We start from the raw sequence: 22,813 nt of genomic DNA, 5'->3' as shown, positions 1-22,813 counted from the left end.
CTCCTGACTTTAATGTTGTGTATAAGCTGCGAAAATATTTCACGAGATGTCAAAGTGTATCACCAAAATCATTTTGTCTAAGGACAGTAGAAAACGGAATTGGGTCAAACATTTGTCTTTTGTAGAGGTGACAATACGTCTCGATTTATTCGGAACAGTCCTGGATTTTTCGTCCTTTTAACCCACAAAAATAGAATAAAATTTTAAATAGAACGCTTTTATATACATTCCAATACAATAAAACCAATTTATAGGCTAATACATAAATAATATTTTTAAAAATCTAAGTTAATCCCTTTTTAGATCTATTTTCATTGCGATGAAGTGTGGTAACTCTGCTCTTTCGTGTCGACAGGGAGCTCCAAATTTACAATTATTCAATTATTAAATAATAACAATAATAACTAAAAAGCTACTTTCTAACAAGTTGTACACAAAATAATATTTTATAGAAGATTTTTAAAAGATAAGTAATTTTAAGAAGTAAATTCAAAATGTTTCTTATAAGACTATAGCCTTTAAATTCAATGCATATGATAATGAACTAGTTAAAAACTAGTCTAAAATGGCGTCAAACAGAAAAAAGTAAATATCATTAGATTTTAATTACCGTATTATCATCTTATTTTTATTATACATAACCATAATTTTAATTTCATTTGAATGTTATTAACGTTTTTATAAATATAAATATGAGCCTTTAATAATTTTATAATTAATAGTGAAAAGTTAAAAGCGAAGCATTTTATTCGTTATTTATTTTTTTACTATTTTAATTACTATAATTACTTTTAATTGTTAATTAAATTATTATTTTCAGTCCTCTTTTCTCTAATGGACGTATAATAGCACAACTTAAAGTAGTTTTGTTTCTTCTTCATTTTAAATATCTTGTTTAACAATTACTTCTTGTAACAAGAGAAATATGATGGATTCTGAGAATAGGTTAATCGTTTTTCCATCGTTCGTTAAATGTTTTTTTTATAGAATTTCAATAAAGCTTTAATGCCTAATAAGAAAAGTGATTTGAAGACATGATTTAAATCACAAGGAAATATACAATACTATAAATGGAGAAGACCCATAACGCCACTTGTAAATCTGAAATCAAAACTCAGAAAACAAAAATATATCCTTCAAAACTTCTATCATACATAAAATAAGCTTGTAAATCTCGTATGAAGTGTGTTTATTTTTGGCAATAAAGACTTTATCCTTCAGAAATTCTGAAGGTGTTATGCAGTGTGTCATATGTATGGCAGAAGTATTACAGACAGAACACTTTAAAACCTTATCTTTAGTACATAAGGTAATATCAGGAAGAATTGTAACATGAATAATCAACTAGAACTTCAATTGAAAGTAAAATGGAAAAAATATAAAGGTTTTTTTATTGGCTCCGAACGAAAGTGCAGATGTATCTGATACATGTCAGCTCTTAATTTTGTGAAAACTATTGATGACGATTTCTCAATTACAAGAGAATCACTTAATTTAATGTCACTTCACAATGCTACTGACTGGTGTGGTATATTCCAAGCTCTTACCTCACTTGTAAACAATTCTGGAGGATTTACTAAGTGCTCTTGTTTAGTGACTGATGGTGCTAAGTGTATGACATGAAAAAATACTGGTTTATTTGTATTACTTAAAAACGATATCAATATTATCAATGCTACATTATATATTTCAAGAGGTGAAAATTTTCTGAAGCTTATAAAAGACATTGTTAAAATTATAAATCTTATTAATCGAGTGCATCGAAAACTTATATTCTTAGATGTTGAAGCTGAATATTATGATATTTCTCTGTATTCTGAAGTATGTTGGTTTAGCGCTGGAAATATTCTTAATCACTTCTTTAATTTTAGGGCCGAAATACACCAATTCTAAAAAAAACTATAAAAAACTAAACTACAGAATTTGTAAAGAAGTTATAAAGTATTAAATGAATGAGTACGTTAGCTTTCCTGGCTGATCTCATAGAAAATCTAAACGTTGTCACTTAAAAACTGCAAGATAAAATATCACAAAACTAATGAGTCGTAGTTTCATCCATAAGAAAACTTGCAATTTTCAAAACTAATACAAAAACCTTACATTATTTCTTAATTAAACTTCAGTAGTAAAATGCATTTTTTGCTCAATTAGGCATTTATCTGGAAGAAATAAAAAAACGTTTACTTTTAGATTTTAATAGTATGCAACATCCTCTCAAGTCTTCTATTACACGTCAGAATCCTGATTTACAAATAGAACTTCGTGTCTTACAGTGACAATTTCTTTATTTTCAAATCAGAACCTTCAATACAAGGAGTTTTGGAAACTTTTTCTGAAAGGACAGTATTCAAATCTGAAAAATTTTGCGCTGAAAATATGTTTAATGTTAAGTACTACTTATATATATGAATGCACGTTTTCAAAAACTACAAGACTACAAGAAAATTTATTGAAATCATCACTATGACTTTCCACTACAGAAATGGAAATAGATATCTTTACCTTTTAAAAGTAATTTTTAGTAAGTATAATCTTATTATTTTATTTATTTATTCAAGTTTATTCTAGTAAATGTTTGAATAAGAAAAACCTTTCACTTGCGCTTTTATATTTACAAATGATAAATAACAGAAAATTTAGCATATATTTAATATATCAAATAAATAACGTGAATTTATAAGTTCAAGTTATTCATTTGCGTGTAAAATTCTAAGTAAGTAATTAAGATTATATCTTACTTTATATATATATTAACCAATATTAGCATAATTCCTATACAGTAAATAGAGATAGTAATTTTTACTTTAATTTTAATAATTTTTCATTAAATAATCTTCATTAAGAATGCCTGATACGTTATTAAATCTCTTAATCAATAAATTCCTAGACTTAATTGATTCAATTACCATATATTTGATTAAAGTAATTAAAGTTACATAACCTCTCTGTGAATATTAAAGATTTAATAAATTTTCTACAATATTTAGACGATATGCTGTTGTCGATAGAAAATATGCATAACTAATTAAAACTATTAATATATTAAATGTTATGTTATTCGCAAATGGACTCGTTTCTTAGACCTGTTTAATAAATGAATTTTTCAAAAAATAAAACTATAAACAATGACTAATTGTTATTGTATTACTGTATACAGAATTAAAATTTTACTTTATCTGCAGTAAGTAGTTGAGTGGCTATTTTAACTGTATATTTTGGTATAGATTTGACGCTTATTTAAGATACTCATTGTAAGAAATGGTGATTCTTATGTTTTATCTCTTTATATAATTTAATATCCTATTATATAAAGCACTTTTATTTAGGTATCATGCAAACGTAAAATGGACTGTAACCTGCAACAATTTTTAATTAGATAGCGAGATTTCAAAGAACTTCTAAACTCATTAAATACCAGGCCTACACATCAACGTAGCCATTATAAGTCTGTTAACATTTTCCAATTACAATGAAACTCGTGGTTTAAGTATAAGACTGATTATTATTTACTAATTCTTCGCAAGTGGTGCGTTTATTTTACAATAAAATAATTTTTAAATACAAAATTGTATGTCGTTAGCAATCTAAATTTAAAGCAGCGACATTAAAATGCATCTACACTATACACTGAATAATACTTACTCCTGGTAACTAACTATATTATATATACTATTTTAAATATTTAAATAGAAGAAGCAAATTATAAACGATAACAAATTTATTTCTCTAAATCAATAACATTAATACACAGGAAAGAATTATACTAATCTATATTTGTAATACAACTCCCACCTACATAAGCTGTCTTTCATGTAAAAGCTTTTGCTATATTTCTCAATACGTGGGTGTAATTAATGTGACATTATGTATAAATGCTAGCTACAACCTCACTTGGTGTTTCTCGTGGATGAAATCAGCAACGTCACAATTAGCAAGGCTAGAAATTTGTTATCAATGTTATATTCCTATTTTACTCGACATTCCTTCAATACTGTTGACTATTGTAGGTGTTATCTTTTTATAGTGCTGAATTAGGGCTGTATATCTTTTTTCAAGTATCGCAGTGTTCTTATATCACAGTGTAAGGAGCTTTATTGTAATTTAAAAGCAGCTGTTGGCTAGAATTTTTAATATTTAGTCCATCTTTATCAATTAACTTGATCAAAAGACGTCGTTTCGCATTACTTATTTTATTGTACGTCATTTCTTACAGAGAATTATCCTATTCTTCGTCTTTCTAGTGCTAGAGAGATATGCAAATGAAATCTGTTGACACATGATTTACTTATCGCATTTACTCATAAAATATTTTATTACTTGTATGAAATATGTTGTTCTTTTTAAACCGATGGAATCTACAGCAAAATTATTAATACGACATTGCAAATTATTTATATCTGGATTTTAAAAACGAAGTATGTAAATCATCTTTGTGTTTTCTCGTAGAAAATAAGCTGAAGGTGTTTAAATTCCGTTGTTATGTCACGAAAAAATGCTTTATTTACTAACGTACAGAATACTATATAAAGGCTTCCTTGTTGAACATGCTCCTACATCCTCGCTAATATTGGATACAAGATCAAACCCAAGTATCGACAGGCGTTTATTTGTGCATTATCTACGACATTAAAGTGGGAGATCCTATATTTCCTGTGCCTGTAGTCATTGCCTTCCTGTGTAGTTATTATCTATAAGGCTCTATAATAATATGATAATAATAAAGACATATAATATCAGGGTCAGGTTTACCAAAAGACTGATTAAACTGAACATTAAAGAAACATATTTTTAAAAACACCAAATTGGTGTTCTTATAAAAATTTTGAGTATGAGTAAAAACAAAAAAATGTAAATTTTAACGTATATTGATATATATCATTTATTATTATAGGGTATTATATTATTATATAGGATATTCACATAAAACTGGCCCCATTCACTAATTGTTGTACTCTTCATAATGGAAAAAAACCTGGCAAATGAGACCAAAAAAAAAACATATCTTTGAAAACTTAATTTTATTCATAAAACATTTTTAAACATTAACCAATCTTAATTTTAAAAGAGTCCATTTTAATATGAAACACTCTATAAGGAATGGCAAGAAAATTATAATATAGAGGAAGCAAAATATTAAGTCCGTCTCTGTATATTACGTATTATATTCTAATACTGTACATTGAAGAATAATATATAATTTACATAAATATTTTAAATTTTCATTGCATAATTAAGTTATACTGCGATAATATTTAAAATTTTCATCATACTTCCTTCAAAACTTAATCTAGACGTCCCCCCTTTAAATTACTAAAAATTAAAAAAAAATCACATTAAAATGGTTAGTTTTCACTTAAGAATGATCTAAATTGAATTTTAAATTTAAAAAAATAATAATTTAAATATTTTACTAAACATAGATTTTTTAAAATATACTTTAAAAAACGTTGTTTAAAAACGAAAATTCTTGAAGAGAATTCATTATAGCTAAATTTCTTCAATATTGTATAAGACTCGGTTGATAAATTTATTCTAGAAAAAAAGAAATGAAAATTTAATTTCTACGTTTTTATTACTTTTCTAATTTAGTATGAAATTAATATTAATGAATAGTTACGAAATTTCCAACGAAGTTAAGTAGTAAATTGAATGATGTAAAGACAAAAATTAATGTGCTTGTACAACTTTATTACAAAGATCTTAGACTTTTATAGTTCTTCAGACCAAAATAAAAGTAAGGTGATAAAAATCGTGATTGCTTAAGTTTTTAGATCTTGTTTTTTTTCCAGTTTCCTCTATATTATTAATAGACTATAAATAAAATTTAGACCTATAGAATAACGAAATAGAATGCCGTCTTCGAATAATTACATAGTATTCACTGCTTATCATCTAAAATCTGTATTAAATCACAGATATTATTAACAGCAAAGATTTTTTTTTTATTTTTCAATTTAGAAAATTTTAGTTAATTAAATAATAAATTTGATATAAAATCTTAATTCAGTTATATGTAATATTTAAAATAAAAACTCGAAGAAGAGTTAGTAAAAAATTCATTTTTAATATTGGTTACATACGTCCAGAATATTTTTTTCTCGAAATTTCATCCAATTTTAAAGGAAAAAGTACGTTTCATACGATATAGATAAAGAAAATTTATGTTTAAAATCACTAGAAAATGGTCCGTATCCACAGAAAATGAATTAAAAATAGTTCAAAATTCTGATTTAGATCAAAGAAATGATTCATGACTCAAACCAGTTTCAACTATTTCTTTACTAGAAAACTTTGAGATTAATCGGAGTATTTTTCAAAAGTATTGATTCATTGGTGATGCTTAATACAGCATTACTTTTAATAGACTAAATCGAATTTTAATCTTAAAATTAAATAATTTTTATGTTATTTTAATTACTTAAATCAAAATTAACCCACGTTTCATTTATATTATATTATTATAACTCTGATACTACAGCATATTGTATATCAGCTACGTTCTATTCTAATTACATAAACGTCAATTTAAGATTCAAGTTTTGCCTCAGTTGAGTTACAATCCACTTATCATACGTGTTACTTACCATCAGTTATACACTATTATTATTATTATTATTATTAAAGCATACGTAATTATTTATACACAAATTGCAAGGTTTCATCAATTGGCATCCATGTTATACAGCTTAATTACAATAGCTTATCTTCATTTCCTCGGTAATTTTATAATATTTTTTGGTAAATTTACTCGGTTATGAGTCTTAATTATTAACATATTTTTTTTTTTGTTTTTTTAATGCTGTTTATAATTTCTTATCGTGGACGTGTAACACTCGTACTTGTAACGATATTCTAATTACCGATTATTGCAGCGTAATTGTAACTTTAGCTATTTCTGCTTAAATGCCAATGAAATGTAATAATCCACTTTTAATCAGTTTTTAATGAGAAAGCGGTCGTTAGAAAGATAGCTTTAATGTATTCCAAAAGGGAAGTATTCTAATTAAAAAAAATCGATTAAACACGAAGGAGATTCTTATATTTAAAAGTAAAGAAGAAAGGGGGAAAGAAATCATGAGAGTACTTTCTTAAATTTTTCGATTAAAGTAAAGAATTGGACAGAAACTCGATCTGTTTAGAAACAATTTTGAGACAATTTCTAATCCTGGTTTTCGGAATCTTTTTTTTATTTATTTTTTTTCCTATTTTTTCTTTTTTTTTTTACAAACGAGAATTGAATAATATGATTCTTCTGATATTGAAAACTGTGTTTTCCTTTACGAAATAAGATAAAATATTTATTAGAATGAAAAGCAATGTTGTTGTTGTTTTTTACGATTTTCCTTATTTAATAATAATTTAAATCAAATAAACATAACATTCTTAAGAGTTTTATAAAAAAAAAAAAAAAAAAAGTAAACTTCTGTTTCGGAAATGTAAAATTTAAATAATAGATGAAAACCTCGAATAATTTCGGATTACCGAAAGCAATGTTTTAAATTTTATAAAAATAAAAAAAAGTTTAGTGTATTAATTAAAATTTTATTAAATAAATTGTTTTCGGTATAATTGAATTTTATTTTTCATTCATTTATTTAATGTTATTTTTAGTTTAAAAAAGAAAAACAAAATCTGAAAAATTTATATCATTCATGTTTCTTAATTTAAAATTCAAATATCTTTCCAAATATCTCATATATTTTTTTAATTATAATATGAAACAATTAAGAAAAGTTATTAATTTTTTTAAATTTTATAATATATAATTATATATATCAATATTTTCCAAATATTATATATAACTGAATAACTGACGGTTTTTACTTTAATTATAGATAAATTTTGCATATTTTTCCCCGTATACAGGGTGGCCCAAAAGTCACTTAACTGAGATGTATTTATTATTATTATTATTATTAGTTTGAATTATTATTATGTTAATAATAATAATAATTCATATCAGTTTGCTTTTTCTTATTCGTAATTCAGTTGCCCCGAATTACAAAACTTTAAATAACTGACTCGTGGATCAACTTTTATTAAAGTATACAACCGAGTTTTGGGCCACTTTATGTATTTGTAATTGTTATTAAATATATATTAGCTAAATCTTCCTTTCGTTGTTAATGTTTCATTCCAAACGAAAATTTAAATTTTGATTTTAAAAATTAAAATTTCAAAAAGGACAGACAGTTTTAAAACAAAATCTATGACTTATTTATGATTAGTAAACTAAATCGTGATTATAAGAAGTGAAATGTCTATAAAAGTAAACATATAAATGAATAAATGCGAGTTGCTAGTATTAAATAAAACAGTAAATATTTTTATGAATTTAAACAAAATATACATATAATTCGTATAAAATTAGACATTTAATTATTTATAAAGTTAAAAAATAGTTTATAAATAGTTAGAGTTTAAAATATTATAGTATATAAAATTTATATACTTTAATGCATTTTCTATAAGTTAAAGAGAAAACTTATTGAAAAGATTTAACGAGGGGAGTAAGATCTTAGTTTTTTTTTTTTTTTTTTGAATTAAGCATTCAGATAACGATGGTAAAAATACTTTGTAAATCCTAACTCACAATATTGAAAGATATCTGATGCATTTTCAATTGATGGTAAAGGCTTGGTAAACTACCTTATTATTATTTTACTGCTCAATTTTCCAAACCAATCTCTATTTCTTGTAATTTTCTTGATATTCTTTCAATATATTTGTTGAATCTTACATAAATACTTTTATTGTATTGGAATTTCTCAAGAAATGTCACATTTTACGACGTTCCCTTCTTTCATTTTCCTTTAAACTATTAATAACTTCTTATATTATGCACATTTTATCAACGAATTAAATAAATGATAAGAAATTAATTACGTTATAACGTTTTATGATAATTACAGGATATTTTTTAGATAAAATTTGTGATAAAGAATTTAATTTTTGCTCTGGTTAGGTAATAAAACGAAAAAAAAATTGATAATAAAATATAACAAGAATAAATGGGAAACACGTTGAAGTAAATAATAAATGATTATAAGATATTAAATAAAATATATCAAAATAGCTTAATGCTTTTTATTTATAGCGACGATATAGTTTTTATATTATTTAAAATATATGAAATATAAACATATTTTCTGAAGACATTTGAAATATGAAATTTCAGATGATGTCTTCGAGATCATATAATTGAATATCATTAATTTATAATATCGTTTGTAAATATTTATATGATATATATCATATTGAAAATTGAATATTTAAATGTATACATTCAAGATTATTCCAATTTTTTTTTGTTTAGAATTTGGAATTTTCTGAATTCAAATAAATTTTTTTTTTTAGCAAATTTAAATATTTATAAAACATTTCCGAAAAATAATAAGTATGCAATTTTTTACTTTGGGAATTTTATTATTGCACGCTTCAAAAATACCATCCAAATTTTGCATTATAAATGTATAAGCGAACAGATTTGGAAATTGGTCTAAAAAAATAAAATAAAATAAAATTTCTTATACATAAAAGAAAACTACTTTGAAAAATTTGTTCGAGTATGAAATTATATAGAAAGAAATTTTCTCATTTAGAATTTAATAAATATAATCTAAAGCACAAATTTTAATAGTGCTGTTTGGCATAAATTACACGCATTTAATAATTTTAAAAAATCTCTTATTTTAATAATTTTAAACTGAACAATAGAAGAATCACATATATGTAAGAATATCGCTATTTATTATAATTCCTTACAATTTTTTAGAATTTTTTTTCCTGCGAAGAGATGTTACACGAAACATTACTCTTTGGCATAATATGCACATTTTTAGCCTATATTTCTTTATATATCGATCTAACACATTGCTTTTTTTTGTAGGAAGACGAAGAAAGCTCCTCAAGGATTAAGAACATCACCTTCGACGATTCGTTATTTGTTCATACAGAACTGTACCGATTCCAGATGTCTCATCGTTCTTGTTACGGTATGATAATCATTTTCTTTATTTGTTATACTCATATTAACATTAATTTTCGTAAATGATACTCTTGCTACTTAACCCGACTTTGAAATATAAGGATTATGGACCCCAACGACTTATCTGTCAAATTAACTCTCCGTGGATCTCTCCAAGTGTTACCTGCTTCACCCTTTTTAAAATGTCTAACGTTGAATTAACGTATGCATAAGCATCTTGCTGAATTAATATTTGAAATTTTCCAGAATATATTTAATCTACCGACTTAAAAATTAATTAAATCTATTATAATTTCAATGTTCTTTGCGTTAATAAATAATAATGTTTACACGGATGTATTGTATTGAAAAGCATTATATAGACTTTATAAATAATGTAATAACATATTATATAATTATTTTTATGAGATAATTTTGAAGGCATTATATGGATGATAATAGAAGGATAAAAATAACGTTTCCTTTTATGCTATTATTATTATTTATTTATAGAAATGTTATAAATAAAATTTTTTATATTAAATTATATAATTTTTATTTATATAATAGCTTCATTAAATTATTTCTTCTAAGTTAAGCTATTAGAATTAAAACGATTAAATAGTTTTAAGTGGAGTAGTAGTAAAACATAAGTCTAGATATATGTAGAGTGGCTCAAAAGTCAATTAACCATAAAGTATTGTAAAGACTTAATTGCAGTCGTATTCAAATACTTTTATGGTTTAAAAACTCTACATAATCGTTCTTAATCGTTCTAAATTGTTCAATTGTTCCTTCTACTCAATGCACAAATTACAACGCCTTTGCAAACTAAATTATAACTATTTTTAAAGTCTTTTGATACCTTCGAATGGTTTACATGGTTAACTGACTTTCGGACTTTACTGTATATAGATTAATTCTGAAGGTAATTTTCTTTTCCATTTAGAATAAAAATGTTATTAAAACATTATATAAATACGTAGATATATGGAAAATTTAGAAAACAATTAGAATGTATACATAAACATGTTAAAATTACAGTATTTAAATAAATTCAGGTTTAAAAATATATAAAATATTTATATATAAGCAATCTCTGTTCGATTATTCATATTTTCTATCAATGTATACAAACAATAATGACATTAATATTTTTGAATTAATTTATTAATATCAACCATAAAATTTTTAACATTTATATTTCATACGTATAGCACGAATATTAAAGTTATATCATTAAAGAACGAATAGGTACTGTACTGTACATTAATTTAGTCCTACAATTCTGCAGAGCAATTCCTTTGAGGAAGATATCATAGATACAGAAGTAAAAATAGGCGATCAATAGTAGCTATATATTTAACTGATGTAGAACTACATATTAACATGATAATTCTATGTTTTATTTCTACAGTTTATAATATAGTTTATTAAAAACTTTATAAGAAAATTTATAAACTTCCCAGATTAAAAAAAAATTGTTATTTCTGCAGCTGTTAATCCTACTTGGATTTAGAGGTTGGATGTTACACGGCACCCTGCCTCAGTTTTCCAATCAAGACAATCCTGCAGCATTTTCTTCTTCCCTTCTCACCAGGTTAGTCAAAAGATATTAATATTTTAGAAAATTTACCATATTATTTCAATATATTGTATTTTATGCAAAATATATTTCCCTGGATAAATATAAAAAAAATTAAATATTTCTTAAAATAAACACTATCTTATCCTTTAAAAAAAAAAGTATGATTGACAATCGATTGTCTTTACGAGATCAACTTATCAACGAATATGTCTTTTGAAAATTGTACACGATTTAAATATTTTCTTAAAAAAATTACTTTCGTAAAGAGAAATTTATTATATTTTTAATAAATGTTACATTCATAAGGTAGAAAATATAGCTAATTTTTTTTTTTGTTTTTTGTTTCGAATGGTCCAAGGATGAAGGGTTGTGGTTGATAGAATAGTGCATGTTACTGTCAGGAACGTCAATCTTGCTTGAGTAGTCTGCTCTGCTAGAAAAATATTTGTCGGTCCTCTATGACTGCCTAGAAAAATACTTCTTCACTATATCTTTCACCCTTCTCCGTCTGTTCTAGAAAGGCAATATACAAAAAAGAAAAATAAATAAAAGCAAAAATACATTTTAAATGTTTAATTATAAAATTATTCATTTGTACTTTAACTAATTACAATAATTAATTCTTATAAATAAAATTTAATTAAAATCTCAAGAATTATTAGCTAAATTAGAATACTTTGTATTGATTTTGAAATATTCTTTAAATTACATTTGTTATTAATAATTTCATACGTTAAAACGCATTTCTCCGTATGAGAAAATATTTGTCGTCGTAAATAGATGCGAAAAATTAATGAAGTTAAAATTTGATATGCTTATTAAGAAAACAAAGCTGTCATATCAAAAATTTCAATGAAAATAGATAATTAAAATAAAGATTAATTTTAATTAATGGAAAAATATGATTCCTTTGCTTCAATTATTTATTGTTTTTTTTTAAATATTTAAATGTGAATTAAATTAGATTATGTTTATTTATAAAATAATTGGTATATAATATATTCAGTTTTATGTTTAACATGCTTTCCATTATAACTTTATAATGTAATATTTTAATAGAAAGTATGTTAAGAACATTTATAATTGTTTAAACTTAATTTCAATCATAATTTGTTCTTTGCAGCTCCACAGAATGATAATTTTAGCCCTCAGTTTAACAGTTGGCTGTGGCATTAAAAGTGTCAATCTTAAAATTTTGAGAAATCCCAGTTTGTATTCGGGTCAAATCCTCAAAAATTTTCACGAGTAATTTAATTCGGATATATTGGGGACACTCCTTCACCATTGGGCCCATTGTGAGTTTGACAGAACTTATAATGTGTATGAAAAAAAGACTCTTAATGCCCTCCAGGATAAAGTTATTGAAAAAATCCACAATTTAAAGAGTTATAAATATTGAATATATATAATTTTTTTGTCATTCCTATTCTTATTACAATAGTCTACGCTTATTCACTGAATCGAAAGGTGTAACACTTTAGTCGATTAATAAATAACTGAAAATTCAACTTTCCAATCGGCGTAAGTTGGTTTTATAGTGAAATAAATTTTCATTTCGAAAGAAAATCTGTACTTTAAACTTGAATCAATTTTTGCATAGACTTATAAAGTATAAAATTTTTATATTGAAAGCCTAATCTTATCTCATAATAATAAACGAAAAGAAATCTTGTAAGTTATCTAGAAAATAAAACAACGCTTATTCCATTGTCCTATTCAATGCTCTTCTCGCTTTATTTATTAAATTTTATCTTCGAAGCAAAATAAATATTTTTTTCTTATACTGAATTCACCTTCCAGAACAATCACTACAATAACCTTTTACTTTGCCCTTTTGTTTTCTCAAATCAGCTCCCGTTCGATAATTTTTTCCTCTATAAAAATTTATACATTTACATTATTCAATACTCTTATATATATTTAAATGCCCTTATCAATTTTTTAAATGTTTAATAAAAATGTTTATTAATTAAAAATTAATTGCTTATATTATGTATCACAGTATACAGTAAATAATTATAATATTCTTCACTGAAAAGTGAAAAAATATTTTTCAGTTTTGATGAAGATAAGTCGTCCTCTGCGATCGAAGTAAGATAGTAATTGAAACTGATTTTAAACGACAATTGGTTAAAACTGCAGATACTTAATGCTAATTGGTTGTTTGGATTTTATTAAAATATCCGTGCATCTAAGTGGCAAACAGTTAAGTAAACAGACCAATAACATAGTCCGTTTCATATTGGATTGGATTTTTTGGTTTTATTGGCTTCTTGGACTACATGGAGTCAAGCAAGCATCAGAATATGAACCGTTCATAAGAAACGGTCTACGTTATTAGTCTGCTTACTTAGCTGCTTGTCGCCTAGATATAACCTAACCGAACACAGGGCGATTATAAAGTTCTTATACAAGCTTAAACTTTAATAGTTTTGGAAAGAAATGTATTATATAAAAAGATAATTCTTAAAGTTTATTGCATCCCACAGCTATCATGGACTTCAATTCTATAAGCTATAACATACAGTTAATCTTTTCTCTTATTGTCGCCATTTTCAATAGGATAAAGGATTTGTTTAAGTTGTTTGAAAAGTTTAAAATTGCACGAGGACTTTATAATCACCCTATATATATATATGTGAACACAGAGTGGTTATAAATATATACAGTTTTCAAGCAATTATTGTAAGAAATATAATGCTGTCATCATTAAAACACATTTCGACTAATATCTTATTTAGATTGAAGAAATTATTCATTTAATAATAAATATTTTATTAAAATATTTAATTAATTTATTTGATATTTTAATATTTCTCATGAAAAATTACATCGTAAATTCATTAATTATTTATTTACATTTTTCCAAAAATACTCTTAAAATAATGTTATTCAACAATACATATCAAAATAAACAAGATTAAATTTTAAAATTCTTTAATTATTTATAAAAATTATCTTTCTCGTCACATTTAATATAAATTATAAACGATTAATGGCATGGATTGGAAGCTTAATTTTATACTGGGTACCGGTAATTTCACACTGGTAAATACGAAAAGATTAAAAATAATTTAATCGAATTTCTTTAATTATTTATTTTACTTCAGGTTTCTATTTCAAAATTTTAATTACAAACTTTGAACATTATACAAATCGAATTTATGACAGTTTTCTTAATTGCCACGTCTTCTCTTTAATTATTCTCTGTTCGAAACTTGTTCAGAAGTTAAGCAGAAAATAAAAATTACTTGACAATACAAAGTTTTCTTTCAATGATATTATGTAACGAGATATTTTCTTTAAATTAATCAAGAAATTCTTATTATAATTCTTTAATGACACGAAAATTTTTATCAGATTTTAAAGATTGATCGGTGAAATTAAACAATCTTTTTCGATCGAATATTCTCTAAAAATAATTTTTCATTCGTGTCGAAAGTATATTTAATATATTTTTATTCTTAAATTTATAAAAGAAACAAATAATATCAATGTTTGTCCTAGGTAAAGTTCTAAACTAAACAAATGTTAATGTAATATTACGTAGCAAACAATGGAAATGACAAAGTTAATTTATTTTTCCTTCAAGTATTCATATTCGTATGAAAGGAGTTAATACTCCAGGGAATAGATCAATATAGTTATTTAGACTTTACTTAAAAATTGCTAAAAGATATTTGAGATTATATTCAAATTTAAATTTGAGTAGTTTAATCTTCTTGTTTTCCAATGCTTATATTATAATATTTATTATTATGGCTCTTAGAAATTTTAAGAATTGACAATAATGAAGCCAGAGACTTGACTAAGAATGCCGTAGTTGTTAAGAATTAATGACGACTTATTATAATTCAGAGGGTGTATTTGAAATATACTCGCAGATAATTCTGTAGTCAAGAAAGTTTGAAATTTCAAATAATAAAATAACTCTTATGACATTTCCTTAGAATATATTAAACACAGGTTCATTTCCTACGAAGTTAATAATAAGTACTAATTTTGTAGAGACTTTTAAAATTTTGTAATTGTTTTCAATTCTTATACAGAATTATTGATAAGTAATAGAGTAATTCCGGCTTTGATTGTATTTTAATTGAATGAATAAACCGTTAATTTCGACGGGTTCCTGCTAATAATAATTATTCACAATACAGTAGATGAATTGATACGTAAATTATATAATGAAAGGAATTCTTTGAAAAGAAAAATAGTATTAACGTGTTTAAAATAAATTATAATGAATAGAGAGTATTAAGTAATTAGGTAATATAAAATTTTCATTACATACAGGCTTTTGAAAAGTGACAAAGAATATCTCGAAGAAGCACCTCAAATTTAAGTTCTGAAATGTGGAAAAATCACGTCTTATATTCAAAGTAATATGATATAAATGAAGCTGAATGCTTTTATTTATGTGTAAATACGTCGTTCTAAATCTCTGAGTAGGCTCTTCTCTATTTAAAGATGACTAAAATTAAGTTTCTCGACTTGTTTAAGCTGTTTAGATATGAATAAAGTTGAAATGAATAATTTCTTACCTTTATTATTATAAGTTTTTTTTAGTCTTAAAAGATTTTAAGTTTAAGTAAAGTTTATTAGTTAAATCTTTAGTTTGGAAACTGGGGCTTAACGTTTAGTGCAATGATATAAACATTTTTATTGCGAACAAATTGCCTTTAAAATTGTCAGTTTTTATTAAATATTGAGCAAATAACATCATTATTGTTAAAAAAGTAGCAAAAATTATTGTGACATTGTCAAAATGCCGGGCTACATTTTTAAATAATTTTTTAAATTTAAAATATATGCTCTCGATCTCAAATTAGTAGTGTCTTGCCCCTGTACATCATACTTTTCCTCGTAACAACAGAGTCATGCCAGTCATCTATGTAACTCTGTTCTGGGGAAAATTTTAGAATTTAAATTATGTGATTTCCTGTCTAGCCAGTAAGTTCGTATACAGTTAATAGGGGCGTCTTGCCACTAAGCTTTTCGTGTATTGTCTCCACTTTTATTTATCTAACACCGTTCTCGAGAACGGTGTTAGATAAATAAATGTGCAAACTGAATCAATTCTAATGAAATAACATTATTATTTCATGTAAAATCTTTCTTTCTGAATTATTATTATTAAATTCTACTTATAATTTTTAAATTGCGTATTTTTGACAGCTGAGAATATTAAAAACAAGAAAAGAATTAAAACTTTTAAAAATAATTTTAAAAAATTAATCACATAATGTTTAAAGATTTAATTATAGAATGAAGAAGCTCGATTAACATTAGCAAATATTTTAATGATATTTAACGAGACACATTCGTTACGATAAACATAAGCATAAAAAAAAAAACAATATTTTACAGAAATTTTCGGTTATTTTAAAAATTATTGTTCGACTTAATCACACTTTCTTTGCATTAAAATTCGATTTAGCGAGAGAGATTTTCATTATCTCATTACATTTCAAATTGTGGAGAATTTGTAATTAGAACCAGAGAATTACAAACCATTTCATACGAATCAACGACATTGGTCACGCGATTGACCCTCGTTTCGGAGGGAATTACTATATCAAAGCTTATAAACGTGACCAAAGCAGCGTAGATAGATTTCGGTTCGAAACTAAACAATGGTACCAATCGAGAGTTCGGGTGCAACTTATTAAATAATCTCGACGATTCTCTCTCTCTCTAGATTAAACGGTGATGGGAATATAGTGTTTGGTAGAGCGTGACGGATCGTGACACGTGATCGTTCGTGCGTGACAACCAATCGCCGTTCCGTTAATTTGGTGGAGGGAGTTGAAAGTCTTTTAACTATACGTTTTCGGCTATTTCTGCACCAATGGATTCGATGTGTCTATCGCACCATATAAAGTGTATATAACTGGATAGATTTTGGGAGAATAGGGTCTTGATGTGCAATCGCTGTTGCGGAAAGAACAGTTCGCTCCTCTTCTCATTGATTCATTTCTGTTTCGTCTAATTCCTATAAGGATTTAATGGAACGTCATAACAACTGTCACACTTTCCCAATTATGTGATTTTATTTAATTTAAAAGAAAAAAAAAAAAGAAAGGTATCATTCCGATCGTTCATACTTTACTAGTGAATACTGTAAGCAAGCTTTCTTGTTATCATTTATTTAGACTTAGAAAAGGTTTTCCTCCATTCGAAGTTATCGTGAAAATATAGAAGATTGCTAATGTAATGTGCATTTGAAAGACTTTATATCATTTTTATCTGAATGAAAGTTCTACGTGTTTCCACTATTCTGCGTATTTATAAAATATTGATTATATATCAAAAACTAGCGAGACGCTCTTTATGACGTGCGTATTTATAAAATATTGATTATATATCAAAGGTAGCGTTATTTTATTTATGAAAAAAATGGTAAAACTCTGTATTATAATACATGTACAAACTGAGAAAGCAGGTGCTTGATAAGATGGAATTCATATTTAAAAATTGTGGATGACACGCGAGATGTTATCGCATAAATCGGCATCATGCTCTTCCAATCGCTTTTTCTCTTCTCTAAATTCGAACACGTTTCTTATATATAAATCATAATACGAATATTTTATAAAATTATAATTATTAAGGATAAAAATGCAGCTCAAATAAATTCAGCAAATCATTTTAATGCATTGATTTTTTTAGTTAAAATATAAGAACCTTTTTTTCTTAAATATGATAAGAGGAAAATTATTATGGAGTAACCATATATTTTATCCTTAAAAATAACTTAGATTTAATATATATTTTTTAAAAAAATAATTGGAAAATATAATATGCAAAGTTTATTGTTTCATTATAAAAATATATATTTTGTAAACAAATCACTGTTTGCAAAACAAATTTAAAAAAAGATTCGAATTTTATTCAATTAGTAAATGTATATGCTATTATATTTGATTAGCTTTATATATATATATACAGAAAATGCAGGATATTCGTAAAGAGAAAAAATTGAATCGACGGTGAGAAGATTGATGAAGCTACTTTAGCCACAAGTCGTAGCACACTAGATTACATCTGTAATTAATAACAACGGGGTCACGTTCTCTAGTTAACGTCACGATTTCTGACGTGACACGAGCATCACGTTTTGATCCTAATTACAAGCTAGAATTTCGGAGAGAGAAGAACTGCTGAAAACACTTATCTACGATTAGAATATTCGCTCGACTAAAAGAACATCACTCTTACGCTTTGTGGCAGATTAACCAATGAAACATAAAATATCGTGAGCAGAAGCAAGAAAATTGCTTGTTCGATAAGTTGTTATCGCTTGCTGATTATTGATAACGTATCAGAAATGAGAAAATTTCAAAAATTATTTTTTACTTTCGAACTTTTTAACATTAGACAATTGCATTTTTACAATACACACACACACATATATATATATATAGTATGTTAAAAAAATAACATATAGTTTAATTTTCAAAATGTGGTTTAACTCAAGTTCTTCTTCTGTAGATTCCTGACGTATTCTTACCTCTCCGCCTTCAATGCCTGGCTTCTTCTAGCACCAATCACTCTTTCCTATGACTGGCAGATGGGTAGCATACCTTTAGTGGAATCGTTGTGGGATTGTCGTAACATAGCTACTATAAGTCTGGCTGTTATCATGGCTACCATCACCTGGCACATGGTTTATGGTTCCCAGGTAAGAAGAGGTAGGTCATTCTCCATCTAAATTCAAAAAAAAAGAAGCAACCAGAAAAAAAGACACTTAACACGAAGAAGGAAAAATCTGAGTGTTTATATTTGAAAACAGATTTTCAGAAAAGTAAATAAAAAAAAATTAATATCTTTTTAACTAAAAGTTTAAAAAAAATAAAAATAAAAATAATTTTGTTTATTGAGAAGGTCTCATATTCTTGTTTTATTTATTTTTTTTTAATGCCTGAGATTACGCCAATGATAGAAAAGCAACCTTAAGACATTTAGAACTACCGATAATCCTCAATTTCTTTCCTGTCATCAGGGCACAGAAAGGAGGAGGGTGTTTCTGTCATTGTCTTTACTTGTTTTTCCATTTCTTCCTGCTTCCAACTTATTTGTGACCGTGGGATTTGTTGTCGCCGAAAGAGTTCTCTATATACCGAGGTAGGAGATTATGTGGATTTTGATCACATTTTTCTGACCTGAATTATTCTCGATTAAAAAATAAATATTTCTTTTGTGCCTAACGTGTGTACAGTATTTATTTCGTAATTTATACTTTATATTATCGGAAGTAAAAATGACGAGCTAAAAATATAAAATATATATAAAATGAATAAAGAATATAAAGAAAACCTTTTCATAGTTTTTGATGTTTTGTAAATATATTTAACTAAATAAATTAAATATATAGAATTTATAGACATAAATAATAATTATTTTATGCATTTATTATCATAAATATAAGTTGAGGGCCTCGTGATTTATTATAAAAGTGCACATTAACGTTAAATAATAACAATATTACTGTTTCTATTAACTTAATTTTAATTTTTAATCGTTATCTTTTACTTCGTTTCGACATGATGTTAACTAATAAGTTTACATTTCTACACGGATAATTGAGAGTAAATTCGAAATTCTACAAGATTCAAACACGAATAATTTATTTTTTTTATTTTACAATGGAAAAATATACATAAACGCCTTTACCAAACAATGAATTGTATGTCCATATTCACGTACAGAATGTATATGCATTTTCAAATAACATCTCTGATATCGTTTTCCAATAGTGAACTATACAATGTGATAAATTCGCACAATAACAAATAAATTCATTCTTATAATTCTCTTGCAAATAGAGTAAACATGGACTACGTTTGCGTTAAAAGTATTTCCTTCTGATGCATATTTTCATCGAGATTTAGTAGTAAATAGTTAGTGTTACAAATGCAGTGGCTATTGTATGTAATGATGTATCTATAAACAGTATATCATACTCGATTTACTGTTAAACAAATAGATAATTAAATAAATTCTACAAAATAGGATTAAATAAGATTTTTAATTAATAAAAATAATTAAAATATTTATGAATTTTCGATTAAATTAAATTTGTATATAATTACAGTATAGGTTTTTGTATCTTGGTAACACATGGTCTTCATAGATTAATGGAAAGAGGTCCTTTGATTGCTTGGATCTGCCGTTTATGTACGTGTCTCTTATTATCGCTTTTTGTCATGAAAACGGTTACAAGAAATTCCGTTTGGCTTTCTAGAGAAGCGCTATTTAAGTAAGAATTTCTTATTTTTATAAATTAAAATTTATAATTAATTTTTACAAAATATATCGCATTTTAGTAAGAAAAATGTACATTATTCTGTAAATAATAACGTCAATATATATATATTTAATTAATTAATTACGAATTTGATTTATGACATTTTTCTAATTAAGATGCGAAATTTTTATCCTCCACTCATTATTAAATAAAGTAAAATAAATAAATAAACTTTAATTTAAAATTTAGAATTATTTTAATATGTTTAGAAATGAATTAAAATATTAATTTTTATAAATATATTTTTTTACTTTACGAATTAATGTTTCTCTAACTGAAATAATCCCTTAACAAACTTCAAACTTGTATCTTAAAGTTATTAAATATAATAATTTTGTAACGAAAAAAAACCAAAGTTTTGATCAGATTTACATTAACTACATTATAAAAAATTCATTTAGAGAAATTAAATATAGGAAAGAAAGAAAAAAAAAACATTGAAATAGTCTGCTTATCTTTTATATATATGAAGAAATTGCCAGAGTTATTTTTTTTCTTTCGATTTAAATAAAGTAATCACTTAAGACAATAAAAAAAGTTAATTATTTCCTTGTAAGATTTCCAATTTACTAGAAAACTAAGTAAATGACTGATTGAAAAACATTCTCATCATCGAATTTAATTTAATTTTACATGTTTTGTATCAATTGTTATCAAAGACAGAATCCCCGAAAATGTAACAGAGGCATTACTTTTGGAAAATTAGCGAGAAAATTTCTCTCCAATATTAAGATAAAGTGTTATCATTTATTGTCCAAAGAGATTGTATGAAATGATAAAGATATGATGACCATTACTGTCTGCCTGATTGATAATACTGTGTTCGATGTACAGAGACATTCTGACTGCAGGAAAAAAAAGAATTGATCTAAACAAGCATAAAAGTATTATTTTGCTAGATAAGACTCAAATTATTAAGACGAACTACCTATTAATGTATAGATATCAATATATATCTAGTTGCAGTATTTTTAGAAATGTTCTATAAATAAATATCTGAGAGCTTCATCTTCCATTCCATAATGATGTAGAATGTAGCTCAGCTTTTATAGAATGTCGTATATTTTATAATGCATTATTTATTGTTTATTTTCTATATTTACAACATAAGAAAATTAAATAATAGCATTTCTAATGTTTTCTTTGTAAATCAGATAGTTTTGTAAAGGGGAGAAATGTATTTATTAATTACTTCAATAATATAAACTTGAGTAAGGCTTTAAAATATACTAATGAAAGAATTAGGATTTTAACGCTGTAAAGTTAGTTAATTAAGCAATATAAGTTAATTTAAGCTAGATGCAATGTTATGTATAGATAGAGCTGCTCAAAACTGTTCATGAATTTAAAATTTGGAAGTAAATAACGTCAGAAATGGTTTAGTTTGATAGGATGAGGAAAAACAACATATGGGCAATCTACCAACGGGGGGGTGCCTTCCGGGAGGACTTTCTATTGGAAATTGACTCTTATTTAGGTGTTAGACACGTCAAGAAAACCCGGAAAATTCCACTTGGGCAGGCTGTTGGTGAGGCGTGAACCCGCGACCAACTCCCGTCTTCAGTGGTTTCATCCACTTGGCCACTGGTGAGCAGGTAATAGATAGGAAATTACAAAATTTAAATTGTGAGGTATTTTGACATTATAATTCCGCACAATTTCATACATAAAAATAAACAATTAGACAAAAAAAATTGTTGTATCTAAATTATGAAACTGGACTGAAATCAGTGGTGACGACTGTCGTGAATTAAAAAAGTATCAATAGTAAAGTAAATGATTTAAATATGAGAAAATAATAACAGAAAATTTTTTAATAAGTGTTTTTTCATACAAAATTTTAATCTAGAATACAGTATACTATTGCAATTAAAAAAATAATAATAATTTTGAGGTTTCATTTGGCAACGCATGGATGATCTGCCAAGGGGAAGTTCCTTCCGGGAGGATT

General features: G+C 25.5%; 1 protein-coding gene across 1 annotated transcript in view; it reads left to right on the top strand.

Moving 5' to 3' along the window:
* The window catches only part of LOC111642403 (transmembrane and TPR repeat-containing protein 1-like), a 65,788-nt gene that overhangs the window by 26,316 nt on the left and 16,659 nt on the right, over positions 1-22,813 (top strand). Inside the window, exons 5-9 of the mRNA XM_023388750.1 lie at positions 9,890-9,995; positions 11,464-11,567; positions 19,047-19,236; positions 19,558-19,679; positions 20,689-20,814. Of these exons, the coding sequence (XP_023244518.1) occupies positions 9,890-9,995; positions 11,464-11,567; positions 19,047-19,236; positions 19,558-19,679; positions 20,689-20,814 (648 nt within the window). The remainder of the gene's footprint in view (positions 1-9,889; positions 9,996-11,463; positions 11,568-19,046; positions 19,237-19,557; positions 19,680-20,688; positions 20,815-22,813) is intronic.

This window comes from Centruroides sculpturatus, unplaced genomic scaffold (genome assembly GCF_000671375.1).
Source record: "Centruroides sculpturatus isolate CEXI.00-Female unplaced genomic scaffold, Cexi_2.0 scaffold1562, whole genome shotgun sequence".
NCBI classification, from domain to species: Eukaryota; Metazoa; Arthropoda; class Arachnida; order Scorpiones; family Buthidae; genus Centruroides; species Centruroides sculpturatus.
Note: the sequence above shows the minus strand (reverse complement) of the source record. Positions and strands in the feature narration are given on the sequence as shown.